The sequence below is a fragment of the Oreochromis aureus genome, linkage group 7 (assembly GCF_013358895.1).
Source record: "Oreochromis aureus strain Israel breed Guangdong linkage group 7, ZZ_aureus, whole genome shotgun sequence".
NCBI classification, from domain to species: domain Eukaryota; kingdom Metazoa; phylum Chordata; class Actinopteri; order Cichliformes; family Cichlidae; genus Oreochromis; species Oreochromis aureus.
Window position 1 is genome coordinate 54,253,070 of NC_052948.1, and position 16,872 is coordinate 54,269,941.

The window sequence follows — 16,872 nt, forward strand, 5'->3', positions numbered from 1 at the left end:
TCAGCTGTCACAGGGTGAGAGTTATAGTACACCCTGGACAGGTTTCCAAGGGCTATTACAACCATTCACTCCTATTGTCAATTTAGAATCACAAATTCCACACAGCAAAACCCCAGGCTGGAATCAAAACGAGGCCAGGACTTTCTCACTGTGAGGCGACGGTACCAACCACTGTACCACCATGCTATCCTCATCTAATTGAGATAAATCATATTTCTTGTCACAACTTTCCACACTAACCCAGCATCTTAAATAAATAAATAAATAAAATCATCTTTGTTTTTTTTGGTGAATTGGACTACTACTGCTGTGCTTTGTTTTAATGTTTCATATTTAGTCTTCTTCATATAGACCTCTGATTTCTAAATTGTTACGTAAGGGCAAAAGGTGATATATTCTATATAATGGAATTTCAACCAAATACACTGCTTTGTGCCTTATGTTTAAATGTAAATTGAGACAGAGGAAAATTAATGTAGTTAAAATTTTTCCCCATGCCAGTTATTTTACCACACTGGATGTTCTTTGTTTACAAATGTATGTTTTACAATTATGAACGAATCAAACACTTGAACGTGACTGCAATCTGTTGCTATGCAAGTTAGGAAAAAAACAACAACAAAAAAACCACGTACAAAAATGTCAAATATTACAGATTTTTATTACTGATGTGACATGTTTGAATTTCATAAAGCACTGATCCATTCAATATACCTCTTAAATCTCCACTTTAATGGGCTTCATAGGAGACTCAACAAAGGGAAAAAATGAAGATTGGAGTGAGCACTCGGGTATGAGTTCATTTCCCTTAAAATATTTCACTGTTTAATTCCTTCATGAATAAATTGAGCAGATCCCTTTGACTTCCAAATAACATGTAAAATATAGTTTCTCTTTAACGTATCTGTGATTTCATAAAAGGGGGAAAGCTGCTTTGACACACGTCTTTAGCCTCATTTCTCAATCTTTTCATTTGCCATTCATTTATTCCACCTTCCTGGGTGAGTATAAATGAAGATAAAGTGCCACTACTGTTAACGTTTCCATGAAGGCATCAGCTGTTAAAGCACAAGCACCATCCGCAAAATAGCCTTTTTAAAAAATATATGTAAACACACTCTTCAGCTTAATTACCATTATTTTAAACCATGCACAATTTGAGAAATAATTAATCCTTCATGACTTACAGTTTCTAAACAGAGCCTTGATTCATGTTTAAATTTGAGGCCTTGTATAAATGATGCATATAAACACAAACGCACTGACTTCTATTTTGCACATGATGTGTGATGATATTTGGGGTTATTATTGTTGCTTATGCTGAATATGAATATTTTATCTAGGGAAAAAGTGCAAATGTAATTTAAGATTTAGGCTCTTATTGATGGCACAATATATGTATTAATTAAAATACATTTTAATTTATTTTGCTTTTATTTGAAGTGAAAGCTTGTGATGCTGTACATTTTTGTTATAAGTGATTCTAATACAATATTACATTGTCTCTTAGGGTCTATGTTTGATTATAGAAATTATCATATAGATGTAATTTATTATTGCCTGCTATGGTTTGGCTGGTGTTACAAAACTGCAAGTTTGCATGAGCACAATGTGGAGCGTCACGTTTGTCACTGAAAGCATGAAATCAGACTTTATGACAAATGTAAGTTTGTATGTAAGGCTTTGTTTAGATAGTGTAAAATATTAGGGGAATTCCCATGGCACATCTATTCTCTCTTTCACAAAAGACAAATCTGTGTTAATTGTTAGAGAAAAGGGGTACATAAAAAGAAAAAAGAAGCATCACAAACATAAATATATTCAAATTTCTCGAACAAAATAAAGAGATACTAAGTCAAAACTATAGTGAGTGAAGAGCTTACTATGTCAAAATTATGAAACAATACATCATCATTAAGTTAATAAATTAGAATTAGATTGACTAAAAGAAAATAAAAAAATCGCAGTAATGAACGAAAAGCTCAAGCTTTGATTTACAACTTTTAATCTATGAAAAGATCATTAGTAGGAGTAAAGATCTAATAAATAAAATGGGTTAGCTAAATCTTACAATTTAATTTGTAATTTGTTTAGTCAAATGTATTATATTCATTTACGGTTTTCAGATCGTAAAAACAATAAATTATTAAGTCAGGTGTTAAATTTATACTAAACCATGATGAGTGAGTAAAAAATGTAAAATAATTCATCAGTAGTAGTTGACTTAAATAAAACTGGAAAAGTTTTATAATGAACTAATTCACCATGCCAAAGCTTTTATATTACCATGAAATTATGGAATATTGCAAACACTGACTTAAAAAGTACAAATATGTGAATTAATGACCCACTAATTCAACTTTAAAGCCACGATGTTGCTTATGCTGGCTACAAACAACATGTAACCAGCATTATAGGAGACGTCATGAAATGCTAAAATGCTTAAACCATCCTATAATAGGATAATAGAAACTATGATGACTGGGTAAAAATGCAAAGACAACTTGGGATTATGATGGTCAAAATCTAACTTTCACTTTACACGAGTACTTTAAATTCTCATAACCAAGTGTTTATGCATTCATTCTTTTTAGTCGCAGAAACTGCTGCATTAAATATGAAAACAAAATATCTTCACACCTTCACACAGCTTTAAATTGTGACTGCATGCAACATTTAAACAGAGGCCTCAATTAGATTTTATAGAGCTGCATAGTCTCAACTTGCAAAACGCTGGTGATGGACTGATTAGCTGCCCCCTTGACAGAAATTTGAAATAACTAAATGGGATATTAAAATGTTGCTCTCATTAAAAAACTAGTGACACTCAGGTGTGCAGTCATTTTCCCCCTCGTTTACTCCGGACCTTCAGCTCCTTATCATTTACCACCTGCCAAAACGTTCCACTTTCCACAGTTCAACCTGAGTTTACCCTCTCGCCTGCATGTGAATCCTGTAAAACACTTTCAGGGATTTTTTTTTTTTTTTTTTTTAAATGGCAGAATTTGAAGTATACGCTGTATTTTTTCGAAGGACATTAGATTCTTCTTGTTTCTTGCCATCTTCCCACCTCATGTACATGGCATTTCAGCTGCAGTGTGAGTTGCTAGTGTTGGTTTGGTGTGCAGTTGAGTGATGGGAGTGTTAAGAGTTTTAAGTCCCATACGGTGACTACATGTGCTGCAACGCCTCCTGGGCTTGTTCGGTGTACACGTCGTCTTTGCCTGCCCACGAGCCGAAGCCGACGTCGAAATGTGCACTGCGCTGCGAGCTCCGCTGCTTGTCACGTGAGAAGAAACTAAACCTGAGACGAGAGAACGGAGAGAAGAAACAGGCGGTGGGTTACAATACCATATATGTAGGGCTAACACTGAGTATGAGCTACATGTAAAGCAGTGTTAGAGTAATGGCAAATTTAACAGACAGAATGCATCACAAGTGAATTATTTTAGTTTTCAATTACGACACCTTCTGTATAATTAGTGTAAACAAATGCCTCTATCTTACATCAGTAGTTTTGTTTGGATATCTGATATTGTTTTCCTTTTGTCATATGCCAAGTTCTGTTGTAACCCTGATTCAAATTAACACAAAACTCTACAAACCACTGAAGGTGAAATAACTATATAGAAATTCTGCTCATTTAAACGTCCCCTTAATTCCAATATGCAATTTTCTTTCCAATTTAACCTTGTCAAGTGAGGTGCTGTGGTGCATTCATCACTACAAAACACTAACACTATTTTTCAGTGATTTTTCCCTCATGAACCTATTACTTTCATCTCTAAAATTCCCTGTCATTTTACCCCCTTTTACCCAGCCCCCTTTTCCTCTTCACCTGCCCTAATACACTATTGTAAAAATTCAAAAATTATAGCAGAAATTATTTCATCTTTTTACTGTAAATTGATCTGGGCAGATGATAAAATATTAAAGCATTAAAAATTAAATGAATCCCTAGTTATGATCTAAAAGCACTTTAGATCAATTTAGTTTGTAAATTCCACACAATCATTTTTAGTGCACATGGTCAGTCAGGATGGTCAGTGAGGGTAAAAGTTGAGACATTAGACTACACACTATTCTGACTGGCTGATTTATTTTTTGCACGATCCTTGGTCGTCTCATTCGACAAACACAATAAGACAGCCCCACAATCAGCCAATCAGAATACTACAAAGGTGCGAAAAGAAAGCAACCCCCTGAACATGCAAAGGGGGTGAAGTCTGTTAGCTGAGACAGTGATGGATTGCAAAGCCAACCAAATATAGAGTCATACAAGTGACATGAGGCGTCTGATTGGCTGTAAAGTGGGGTCATCTGGGATCAAACCAGCCGCTACCATCGGCATTATAGCGGTGAAGATCCTGTTACACAGAGGTAAAGACACGAAAACACACATACATAGGGGATGGGGGAGGACAAGGACCACATCAACCGTTGACCTCTGTCTGAACCCAAACCTCATTAAAGCTCAAAAGATGTCAAGCTGAGTTTATTTTAAACCAAACCGGAAAATAAAATTATGATATTGAATTAAAAAATACAACAAAATCCAAGAACAACTCACAGCACGTTAAAATCCAAAACACAGTGAATGCAACTTAGTTTGAACAGATAAACTGTATAAGCATGCAAACTGCTGCTAATGTTGCCACCATATTGGTATAGCGACACCTCCTGATACATTTAATTAATGTCCCGAATCTTGTACTTACACTTGCTACTGTGCACACTGACAGAGCTGCCATAGAATTAATAAAAAAACTTAACCAGAAAGCTTGTAATAGTCTGCCACACACACTGGAGCAGCCTGGGATTGAATCATTTCTTCCTCCTGAGGCACAGCCACCTCGTATAAATAATGTAATACATGGTAAAATAAAAAGAACATGTTTTTAACTGCTAAAAAATATTGTAAAAATTACCATTTATTGATATCACCCTAATCTAATAATGTCTGTTTATTTTTTTGGAAAACAATTGTTTTATATTTTGAATACTTTTAGTTTTACATTTATGAAAATATTTACCCTCAGACAGTCACAGGACTTACAGGAATGATATGTACTCTGTATCAGAGAGCTATACAGAGACACAGATTAACAGGTAAACAATTTCATTAAAAAATTCTCAACACTAAAAAAAAAGACATTCAATTAAATATTACGTTAATAAAATAGTAAAGTGTCCTACAATTAGAATACTTGGAGCTGCTTTTAGCCTTGAGTCCTTGTCACAATGTGACAGCTAATTGGAAACAACCACAGACTCCAGTTTGTACATGGCTGACAAACACAGGATAAATGTATGTTTACTTGTTAGTAGCCCAGCTACCTCTGTAAAGTAAAGTATATATAATATATGGTATCACACGAGGGAAGTGAAGTCTAAAGCTAAAGCTGCCAGCCTGAAACAGCGTCTGGCACTGCTGCTGAAGAGACAAGAACAAGCATGTAATATGCAAATGACTGAGCATGTAGAGACCAAATAATCAACCGCTACTCACAGCATGCAAAGTTCCCATTAATCACAGGAAGCAAGGTTTTCACAGGCAAGTGTTTTCATTAGCAGATGTTACATGAGTGAGAGTATTTGTGTGAGTGTGAGCTCCACATACAGGCGTTTGATTCCCGATTCTGGCTGGGCAGCAGAGCGGGAGCGAGTTCTCAGTTCAGGGGAGGGAGAAGAAGATGGAGTTATAATCTCCTCGTCTGCCTCATCACTGCAAACACAGAGACCACCAGAATTACAGAGATCAGGATTACTTTGTCTATGAAGCACAACACATCAGGCTTTTTCACAGATGGACAAAAAGAATTAGATGTAAAAAGTAGGATTTTTTTGGAGTAAATACATTTTTAACTTAAGGTGCTGGCAGAGGGATGAGCAAAAGATGTGAGGAAAAAAGGGAACAAAAATATGCTTTAGAGAATTTAAATCGGTTGTTAGTCGGATTTTAAAGCTCTGTGGCAACTTGTGTTGGTTGTGAGCAACCCTCCAAGAAAAATATTAAACAATGTGAATGTCTAAAACTAAGAACACATCAAGCAAAGGTTTGTGACCCTTTTCTTCCATCCTATGGTTCATACCAGAAGTGGAGCATTTAGCCTACATGGAGAGTTCTATTTTGGGAAATGACCAGATGATCTATGTCTGTCCTGTATTCAGAATTCCTGTCTCAAAACTGTTTAATCAGAAGTAGACTCACTGTGCAGAGGATGCAACAAGTATATCACAGCTGGGACTTGACTGAACTACTCTCAATGTGAAAAAGCAGTTTGCTAATACAGTTTTTCTAATGCAACAACAACATAAACAGACAAACTATCACCCAGCCATAAATGAAGCCACTGCTGTCAATTTTTGCCAAATCATTAAATATTAAAAAGAATTTTATTTATACATCACCTCTTAATTGGGAAATGCGTATGGTTTCCCACAACAAGTCTATCCCTTGTGGAGGGACTGAGTATTTCTTTACTCAGTCCCTCCACCCATACTTATGATATGGTGGACACCAATAACATAACTTGCCAAAGTATCACAATAATCTTACGGCCTGCACCTTAAAAAACAAATTCGAAAAGGCTTCACAAGCACATAAACAAAAGTCTGAAAGTCGAAGTAAAAGCAGAGATAACAGTACAACAAACACGAGGCTAAAATATAACTGTGCTAAGTAACAGAGCATAAACATGAAAGAATATAATAATTAAACTGAAAACAGCTACAAATAAGTGCAATTGTAACATATATTAATGAGGAAACAGCAACTTAAAGCACTCAGCAAAGAAGCTGGCCCTGTGTGGTCTGACTTAGAAAACAAACTTCTAAATCCTGTTGATGCTTTAAGCGCACGATAAACACTGTTTTGTGCAGCTCGTAAATATCTGTCTCCACAGGAGGTGGGTAATTGTCAATATTAACACGTTTAACACCTATATGTACCTTTTATAGTAGGCCAGCTCCTCCTGCAGCAGGAACACTTTGGCCTTTAGCTCATTCCGCTCATGCAGGACATCCCTCAGCTCCTGCAGGGTGAATCTGGGCCTGTTGGGGTCCTTTGGATCCAGGCCCCCTGACTCCTCCTCACACAGCGCCTCCTGCCAAGAGAAAAATGCATTACACAGAGTAAAGTAAACCAGAGAACAGAAGGGAAGAGGCAGGGGCGGGGAGTGAGGATACCTTAGTGAAATATTGGAACACAGCAGGCATGTCTTCATCGCACATCGCCTCCTGGTGGCAAATGTTTAACTACAAGTCAGACACAGGGCCTTTTTGTTCCAATGCATTGGTTTAGTTCAGACTTCACCCCAGTCTGTGAACTAAAATGCTGTTAGCTTTTTTAACTCAGCAAAGAGAAATTCACTGAGTGTTAAAGGAAAACACCTGAAACACATGCAGCGGACACGAGGCACTCATGCACAATTCTACTCTAAAATGTCCAAAATTCTCACGTTTTTCAGGATTCTCTATACAATCTCAAAGTCCAACTGGAATCACATGTTTCTTCAAACTTTTTAAACATTAGAGATTATCTGAATGTGTGTGCAAATGAATAAAAAAATGGTTTTGTGATGCGCTTTAGCTCAGCCACTCCTGACTTTGTTGTCTGCTCCAGACATTTTCAGCTCACTATCTTATTACTTAATGTTTTCTTTATTTTAACCTTTGTGTACAGCGCTTTGTGACTGCCTGTCTACAAAAAAGCGCTTAATAAATAAACCTTACTTACTTACTTATATTTTTTCTTTCATTTAAAACCAAATAGTACAGATTATTTCATGTGGTCGAACTGACAAATGCTTATTGTCTAGCAGCCCCGATGCTAAAGTGAGACCATCTTTGCATCTTGCTGGTTAATGTCAAGCAGCAACAGCAGGAAATGTTTGCATAACTTTGGATAACTTGTAACCACTGATTGTACACCAAGGTGAACAGATAGGCATCTCAATAGAGTTGGGCCAGCTCCTGAAGGCTGATGGCTGTCTTGGTCATAAAACAGTAGTTTTGGGGACTGATGAAGTGAAAAGGACCAACCTGCAGATGTGAGTCAGGCGTGGTCTGTGGCTTATTTTCTCATTTATCAGGGATCAAAGAGCCAGAACACACAGACCTGTTTGACTCACTGAGAGCAAACAGTAGTAAAGACAATGGTGCATGTACATCTTCCACCGCAGCCGTCTAGTGCGCTTATTTGGCTCAGATTCAGTGTCACTGTGACAACAGATTTATCGGCATGACTCCACCTTTGTTTAGCACATCAGATGTTTCCATCGGTGTGCTGAATACTGCTGAGCGGCTAAAAAAACTCAACCATGAGCTTTCATGTCATTAGCTGCGCCAACTGGCTAGTTAGAGCTGTCATTCATTTATCATTTATGAAATTTTTCTGAATGTGTTTTAATGTGTTTCGAAACATAACATCAATCGTAGTTAATATAAAAGTCTTAAATGTAGCTACATTAAAAAAATAACATTGTAGTACTCTTGTTTTTTTTTTAATTCTTACTTGCCACTATTACAGCAGAGAAATAAAAAAGAAACACTTAATTGTAGCTTTTTCTGCTGTCTGTGTTTCAATCTCAGGGTGCATGAAAGGACAGATTCAAGTGTCGTTAGAGGCTGGACTCTTGCAGTATTCTATATTTAGAGGGGTCATGAGCGCACTTGTCCAGAAAGTCACTTAGCTGTTGAGAGGAAATCCTACTGATACTCTGTTAGCTTTTTGACACCCATGCAGAGTCGTTTCAGCACAGTCCACACGTCACAGAAACGTTAGTCTACTATCTTCCTAGGCTAATGTTCCTCTGGGAGGAGTGCAGGTTTGGAGTTAGAGTCAGGACAATCACATCACTCTAGTGCTAATCAGCACATTTGCATTACCCAAAGCAACACTGCATCGTCCTCAGCATCCTCGTGTGCCTCTGGGCCGAGGGAACCACACAGAGGCCACGATACACCATCAACCCCCCCGGGTGTCAGCTCTGAGGAGCCCTCAGCCCCCACCAACACTGTAGCAATTTTACCACACTGGTGAGGTAAAAGACAATTTGTGAGACATATAATAAACTATTGAGTTGCTCTGAGGATTTGTGCACCTACAGTTCAGATAAAAGATGGTGGTTTGAACAACTGCATGTGAAAATGATCAGATCTGTTATACAATGCAAACGATTTGCATAACATGCTAGTTTGTTTGCTCATTTCTCGCAACAAGCCTAGAGAAGATCAAACTAAATGGTTAGCTTCAAACAAAGACTGGAAGATGGGGGAAACTTCCAATAATGTTTTTTTAATTATTTTTCGCCATCATTTTCTGTTCCAATGTATGTCCAAAATTCCAATACCTCAGGCTTCAGACCACCCTAACTAAAGAATTTTTTCTGTGTTTGGCTCTGTATGACATTATGACAATGGATATTCCTAATATGGTCATCTCACAGAGGCCCCACCTACTTGCTAGTACAAAACTTCTGTGTTTTGTTTGCAAAGGGCAGTGAAGAGGAATTTGGGGGAATTTAGCAAAAAACATCTTGTTTCACACAGAGAATGACCTGAGGGGCTTCACCAAGGCCCAGCATATTATAAAGAAGGATTATTTAACTATATAACATACAAAGAGTACAAAAATCAAGAAATATAGAGCTTGTGTAATAGGTCCACGTTAAAGTAAGCAATGTGTACTATTATCTGTAAAAAAAAACTAAAGTGTGAAAACAAAAAGTTATTTTCAGTTTTCCATGTGCTCTGCTACCTCTGCAGGTGAAGGAGGCTGAGGTGGGGGCTCATCTGGGTTCTGAGCAGTCAGCTCTCCTTGAAGCCGTTCCCTTAAGCGTGCAGCTTCTTGCCGAAGAGCAGCAACTTCCTGTCCCCGAGCCTGAGCACTGGCCTCTAGCTCAACCTTCTGTTCAATGAGAGCTTTCCCTTGAGCTTCTACCACAGAGATTTTATGGCGCAGGTCATGGTTGATTTTCATAAGTCGAGACTGTTGCTGCTGGAGCTGGAGAAAAAAAGAGAGAGAATGGGCTGCATGGTCTCGCGTAGCATGTTGGAAGCTAGAAGTGTTTCCTGTTTCTCAGAACTGCCACACAGGAGGGAAAAGCCAGCCATCAAAGGTAAGAGCAGACATTTTCAGGCAATCTCTCTGAGGAGATATTGATTGTGCTGTACTGGGTGACACACAAACCATTAGTGGGTGTGAGGGGGTTTCTAAAGCCACAGAACAAATGAATGGCTGAATCCATGGACAAGTGAAATAATAGAAATGACTAAAATGGAAATTCACTGTTAGGATCTTAAAATACCTGAGCCTTAGCCAGTTCAGAGTGAGAGTGCCTAGGCTGCCTTTCCCAGCATGACATCAAAGGAAACCAAATGAGTGACATCTGACTACTCAACTTCACTGTATATCTAAAGTAAGTTTCACAATGTGGAAAATCTTGGACTAAAGAACATTTTGAAGTCTCACAATGCACATTATTTTTCTACCTACCCATGCGTACAGAATCACATGACTCCTGAAACGTTCAGGAACCTTTACTGTGCGCATGCATCAGCAAAACAACATGATTGGCTAATATGTTTCCTGTTTTGAATGTTTAACTGTAGTATCACATACTATCACATAGTTCTGTGTTGTGTCTTATCTGCCTATCCAAGTTTTTTTTCTTCAGATCTCTAGTAGCTATTTTGGTGTCTCATCTGTTCTCTGCTGTCTCTCATCCTGCTCACAGGCCGGTTATAACAAGAATAACTGTTCCCTAAACTGTACTTTTTGGTCATAATTAGATCATTAACCCATGTTAACTATCAATTTACTATACACATAAGCACATGCCTTGGTATTAGTCTTATCTATGATGTTGTATACAGCTGTATTCACAAGCTAAAGTGTGAGCTGCTGTTATTTATATTAGTAATGGTTTAGTTTTCTGACAAAGATTTGGAAAACCAGTAGATCAATAGTAGATTAGCTGACTTGCTAAAGAATTTTCTTCATCAACATCCTGAACTTGAGGCCACAGCATTTTTACGTTCCCTTTATCCACCACCTCATCCAGGACTCATCCATCCTTTTTAAAAAGTGCCTCCATATTCATAGCAGAGCTATGGCAAAAGGCCAAAAGATGAGTTCTGTAACCTCTTCTGTAACATGTATAACCTCTGTCACTCTGAGAGAACCAAAAACCTGCATATTTGCATTTTGCACCAATACATTTTGGCATGACTGGAATTACAGATCAACAGATCCAGGGCTTTTCTGAAAAGCCATCTTGTGAAATTCTACATGTTTATTGAAGAAATTTTAGTCCTCTATGTGAGCTTCTGACTCGTTGACCTTTTCCAGATCTATGGCCATGTCTTCAATTTGCTACACAATCCAGACTGGTCTGTAGTGATGTCCTTTGCATGACCTTTACTCTGGCTTGTTCACATTACACTGTTGCGTTTAGGTGGGGTCTCTTTGTTATCTGAAACCTAATCTATACAAAAGAAATACTCACAGCCACACAAAACACATCAAACACCCTGCATCTGATAAAGAGAGACTTTGTAAATTATACATGTAGGCTATTTGTTTTTGAGACTGGTATGATCCACTTCAAAGGTTTGAAGTTCTTTATCAAGATAAAGAACTTAAATTATTTGAGACTTTGCACAAATTATGTAAGAAAATAAACAAATACTTTGCTCATTTCCAGGGTTTCCTAGCCTATGTTGAGGTGGGAAGCTAGAAATTGAAGGTGGGGAACTCGGGCACTCTGATAATCTTAAGATTATTATTTTTTCTGTTCTTTCCCTGAGCTTTTTAACCTTTTTTTAAACAGTAAAACACTGGCAGCAAATATATGTCTCCTCAATACTGAGCCAAAACAGTTGCTGCTCATCTCCATCTAACCAGGCCTCTGTTATATTTAAAATATAGAAAATATCTGAATTCTTTATAATTCACACAGGAAGAAAAAAAACAGCCTCTTCTCATTGAGGCACCAAGTTTGTGTCCTTACTGCTTCTATGTCCTCATTTTTCAGAGTGAGCTCACGGTCCTTGGCTCGAATCTCATCTCTCTGCTTGTCCACCACTTCTTTGAGCTTCTTCATCACCTGCCTCTCCCTTTCTGACATACCTGGAAACGGGTGACAGAGGAAAAAAATTGTCAGCCATAAAAATAAACAGGACAGATAGATTTTTCATCTGGGCTGACAGGCAGACGTGAGCTCTGATTTGTGTGTGAGGCTTGCAGGTGTGCTTGTACACTGAAGCTGGTCTGTGCGTCAGGGTGACTGTGGCCTCTGTGTGAGACCACGGAGAAGCCTCTGACGCAGGGATGAGACTGGCTCACCATTAACACAGAGAAGGCTCCCTTTGTTTGTGTTTGTATCTGAGTGTGGTACTGCGTGCACAGCAGAGAGAGATAGAGGGACACACATGAGAAACGTATCGAGGGCAAATGGACAAGCTTCGGACCACACGCGGCACAAACTTTAACTGAATTTCCAGGAAAATCAGCAAAAGACAAGCTGTTTCATGCTCTGCTGTGATGTAAACATTACTAGGTATCAGCAGGTTTCGAGTGGTAGCATGCAGACTCCCAACACTGAAGCAGGAGTCTGTTGTTTGAAATTATTATTAGGCACATGCTCACAGTGTTAGTAAAAAAAAAATTACCCATGTACATGTTTCAGAAATCCGATGGTAACTGCAAAGCTCTTTGTAGGACCAATGCACAACCACACTGTTCCTGAAAAGTGATGGCAATGAGCCTACTTTTGACTCGATTCAATCTTGGTCTCAAAGATTTGCGTATAGGGCAGTAACATTTCTAAACACTTATTAGTGAATAACACATATTAATAATAATGTTTTAAAGCAACTGACTTGTAAGTCATTCACATTCTCAGTCACTTGTAAACTGGTGTGTATCATGAAAAAATATAACACATTTTCTTTTTCTTTTAAGGTAGACAGTACTTTGCTTTGATGGAGCCCCACATCCTCACCCTCATGCCTCTGCAGCTCCTCCTCGCTCATGGGGTCTTTCATGGACATGTTGGTGAGAAGGGTTTTGTTCTCTTCCTGCAGCTGAGCAATCTGGGAGAGCAAATCCTGAGCTTCTCCCCTCCACACATCCTCCACCAGCTCCAACTCCTGCGCTCAGACACATACGCACATACTGTTATGCTGTACATATATCACTACTGATCACATTTGTTATGGCCCAGTAACACTAGAGTAAAAAACTAGGAAGGCCTGATTGCATTGAGATTTTTTGCTGCCTGAGGTTGACTGCAAGGTGATTGTACATAAAAGCAATATTACCAAGCACTTATGTACAGACCTGCTTCCCTGGTTCAAAGGAACCATTTCAAAGCTAACAAGATCACAATTTCAGTGCAAACATTCGCAATAATTTTGGTTGTGTAATGGGAGGATCAACCCATTGCTCCACTTTGGTCCTGACTATCTCAACAAAAACTGGATGGACATAGTTTCTACAAGCATTTATGGTGCCCAGAGGAAGACCGGCATTACAAAACAAAACTGGCACTGCTGTGGTCTTCTGAGTTTTTCCTCTGTGTGGTTTATGTGCATGTGTAAGAAAAAGAAATCTCAACATCTGTAACTTTCAGAATGTACTGCAGTAATTTGCTTTTAAAGAACACAATCGTCAAATCAAAGAGTAATGCGTTAATGACAAAAGCCTATAAAACACAATCGAACTGTCTCGCTTTAAATTGTGGACAAATTTTGGCAGATACCAAAAACGAAACACCTTCTTCAAGTCAGTCACTCAGACCTTAAATGATTCATATAGCAACTGGAAAACCAGGAACAAACAGGAAACAGGAAGTATGAGTCATTCTGTTCATATTGTTAAAGCAGCCGCATTAACAAGAATGCATAATTTGCTGTTTGTACTTCATTTTTCCAGTGTACCTGTGAATGAATAGGTAAACATCACTATTACTTTAAAAATGTGATGCATGTTTTTCAGATGTGATTCCATATTTAAATCTTTATTATCAATGATATCAGAGGTGACTGTATCCAAATCGTTGTTGGACAGCTAGTTATGATTCTGAGCAAAAGTAAGAGTTACAGTCATCAACAAAAGAGAATTTGAAAGACTTTTTAAGGATTGTAAACATGCAAAATTTGACACATTGGTTGCTACCATGATGGAAGGTACCACGGGAGGCTATGCAGACTGTGCACGGGAGGTGTGGAAATGACAGATTCTGTGGACATGTGCCATTCCACACTGCTCCGAGGCCTGCTGTAATCAGTTTCATTGATTTTAGTGGAAGCTTAGTATGGGAGCATGTGCACTACACATGGGCAACATATGCTACATATTCAGTCATTGGGTTCATGAAAAAAACAAAACAAAAAAAACCCACACAAAGTTTTATTATATACACTGCTGCACAACTCTTACATTAGCTTTTATATACACAAAAGAAAACTGTACACAGAGCCAATAAACACTACACCACATATTTTCACTGTGGATGTGAGCTTTTCATTTCCATGTGAAAACGGTGCTGGCTTCAAATGGCCTGTGAGTTGCAGCACAAACAGCCCTCTCCACTTTATCACGGTCACGAGACAGTTAATATGTGAACCAGTGGCTCAGTCACTGTCACGAGAAACTGACACACTAACTTTTTTTATAGCGCTGAGCAGTCTGAGTGTCCGGTTTATTTCAAACCCCAAACATAGGGTCTACTTTTAGATTCACAAAGATGGAAAATAAATGAAAACATTTAAAGCTCGATGCTTTAATGCACTGCATTTAGATTTTACTTGACCATTTCATAATACTTTACATTTAGATTCGAAAGGGAAATGTACTTTTTACTCAATTCCTTTATGTCTGCTAGCTATAGCTACTTTCAGATTATATACAAATATATAATTGCCTTATAAAATACAGCACGTGGTTAAGGATGATTTTTTTTCCTTTCATGGTGTATGAATACATTTTTACTCCATAAATTGTTTTTAGTGGCTCTTGAACCATTGGAAAAAGAAACCCATTCCTAGACATTTCTAAAGTTTACCCAACTCTTACACCAATGAATATGAATTAATAATTTATACTCACCTCACTACCACACTGGATGAATCTACATCTAGATTTAGAATAAGCACTATCTGTATGTAAAGTCATTTCAACCACTGGAGCTCCACCTCGACCAACTTCAGCCACAGACTGTATTTAAAACTGGACATAATGATCAAGGATTTGATCTGACAGGAGTGCTTGATGATACTACGTACAGCCATACTGTGACACTGTATTCATACAATCAAAGTAAGCCTCACCCCAAACCTGATTTGTCATTTTTACTTTAAATATTACTAGAATTTACTAAATTAACATCATCTGTTATTAAATGAGACTTGAAAAAGGCAATTCAGATCATAAGTTCACAAAGTAAGTGTTTGCCAAGATCATAAATCATGTCAGAAACAGGATCACTTTATCGTAGACTTCTTTCCAATCTAACTTAAGTTTGAAACCAGAGTCACTGCCCCCTGCTATCTATTAAAAAAAGTAAAGGTTTAGAAATTTCACCTCCTGCTTCACTTCTTAGAGCTTATGTCCACCATTTATTCTGGCTGAAACGCTGCAGCTATGATGTTTTAATTTTTTGACTATTTTGTGCATTTCTATTTAGTGTTATACATTAATAATGTGCACTAAAAGCATTTTATACATGTTTTACTTCAGTACTTGCTTTTATTTAAATATAATGAAAAAAGGCTCTTTTAGCAGGTTATCCTTCCTGTTATAGGATTTTTACTTAAGTAATTGTTACCACTATCCACGTGCTTTGTAATGCTTTTGTAGATATTTTACTGTTTGTTGTTTTCTTTTGTTTTTTCTATGGTTGAGTGCAAAATATTATTATACAACATTGACTGTAATGGATCATATTAATACTCTGTGTACTTGTGTGTGTGTGTGTGTGTGTGTGGGGGGGGGTGTTGTTGTTGTTGTTGTTCAACTTGTTTAACATTGTTTAGCATCCAAAACTTTCTTGTGCCTGATTCATTTTAGAGTAGAGTGACACTTACTACTTTGACTCGGGTCACATTATAAATGCAGGACATTTTACTGTGGTATTAGTATTGTCTTAGGAAGACGATTTGAACACGTCCTGACCTACACGGATCAAAAACATAGTATGACAGTCACTGACAAATTAAATCTTGATTTCCACTTTTATTCTGTAGAGCAGAGAGTGATTGGCTCTGTGGCTGTGCAGTGTGAGACCTTTCTGTGCCTCTTCTCCTTCTCCAGCCGGTCTATGCGCTCCAGACGCAGCTTGTCCAGCTCCAGCCTCAGCTCTTCGGTCTCCGGGCTGATGCTGCTGCGACTCACCATCACCTCCAGGATCTCCAGGACCCGCACCACTTTGGGCATGAGCCTAGACAGAGCCTCGCAGCCATACTGGTCTATGATCCGCTCAAACTCCTGCCCCACCACTGCGGCGATGTCATACACGTCCATCACCGTGAGGTCAGCCACATTTTTCTCCAGGGCCGACCCGAAGTCCTCCATGTCGAGATATTTTGTCCCTCCCCGGTTTCCTATTATGTTCCCTTCGCCGCAACAAACTTCCTCCCCCGTGAAGAACAAGCCTGCTAAGTTACGCTTTATGTCCTCAGCTTGATAAGCGGTGTCCAGAGACTCCTTAAAGCAGCATATAACACTGAAACTATTGCGTATCCATCACTAGCGGCTCAGTCCTTCCGTTTGATTTTTTTGAGATACATATCGCCTAAGTCCCATCGCTGTCCTGCTGGAGCTGCGGTGCCCCTGTAAGCTAGCAGCTACCGCTGTCAACCACTACA

At 38.4% G+C, this 16,872-nt stretch overlaps 1 protein-coding gene across 4 annotated transcripts; it reads right to left on the minus strand.

Annotated features, from left to right (window-relative positions):
• Positions 1–642: 642 nt before the first annotated feature.
• On the minus strand, positions 643–16,872 carry rilpl1 (Rab interacting lysosomal protein-like 1). 4 transcript variants are annotated; one of them, XM_039614141.1, is made up of 9 exons: positions 16,292–16,872; positions 13,008–13,155; positions 12,015–12,133; positions 9,761–10,006; positions 7,189–7,239; positions 6,952–7,106; positions 5,621–5,725; positions 4,280–4,367; positions 3,168–3,304 (listed from the first exon to the last, which is right to left on the minus strand). In XM_039614141.1, exons 1-9 carry the CDS (start codon positions 16,577–16,579, stop codon positions 3,299–3,301), a joined length of 1,206 nt encoding a protein of 401 aa, XP_039470075.1. In that variant the 5' UTR covers positions 16,580–16,872; the 3' UTR covers positions 3,168–3,298. The 4 variants fall into 4 exon arrangements, with proteins under 4 accessions (XP_039470074.1, XP_031586643.1, XP_039470075.1 ...); XM_039614140.1 differs by lacking the exon at positions 4,280–4,367 and having other exon boundaries at positions 643–3,304; positions 16,292–16,870; XM_039614142.1 differs by lacking the exon at positions 3,168–3,304 and having other exon boundaries at positions 4,274–4,367.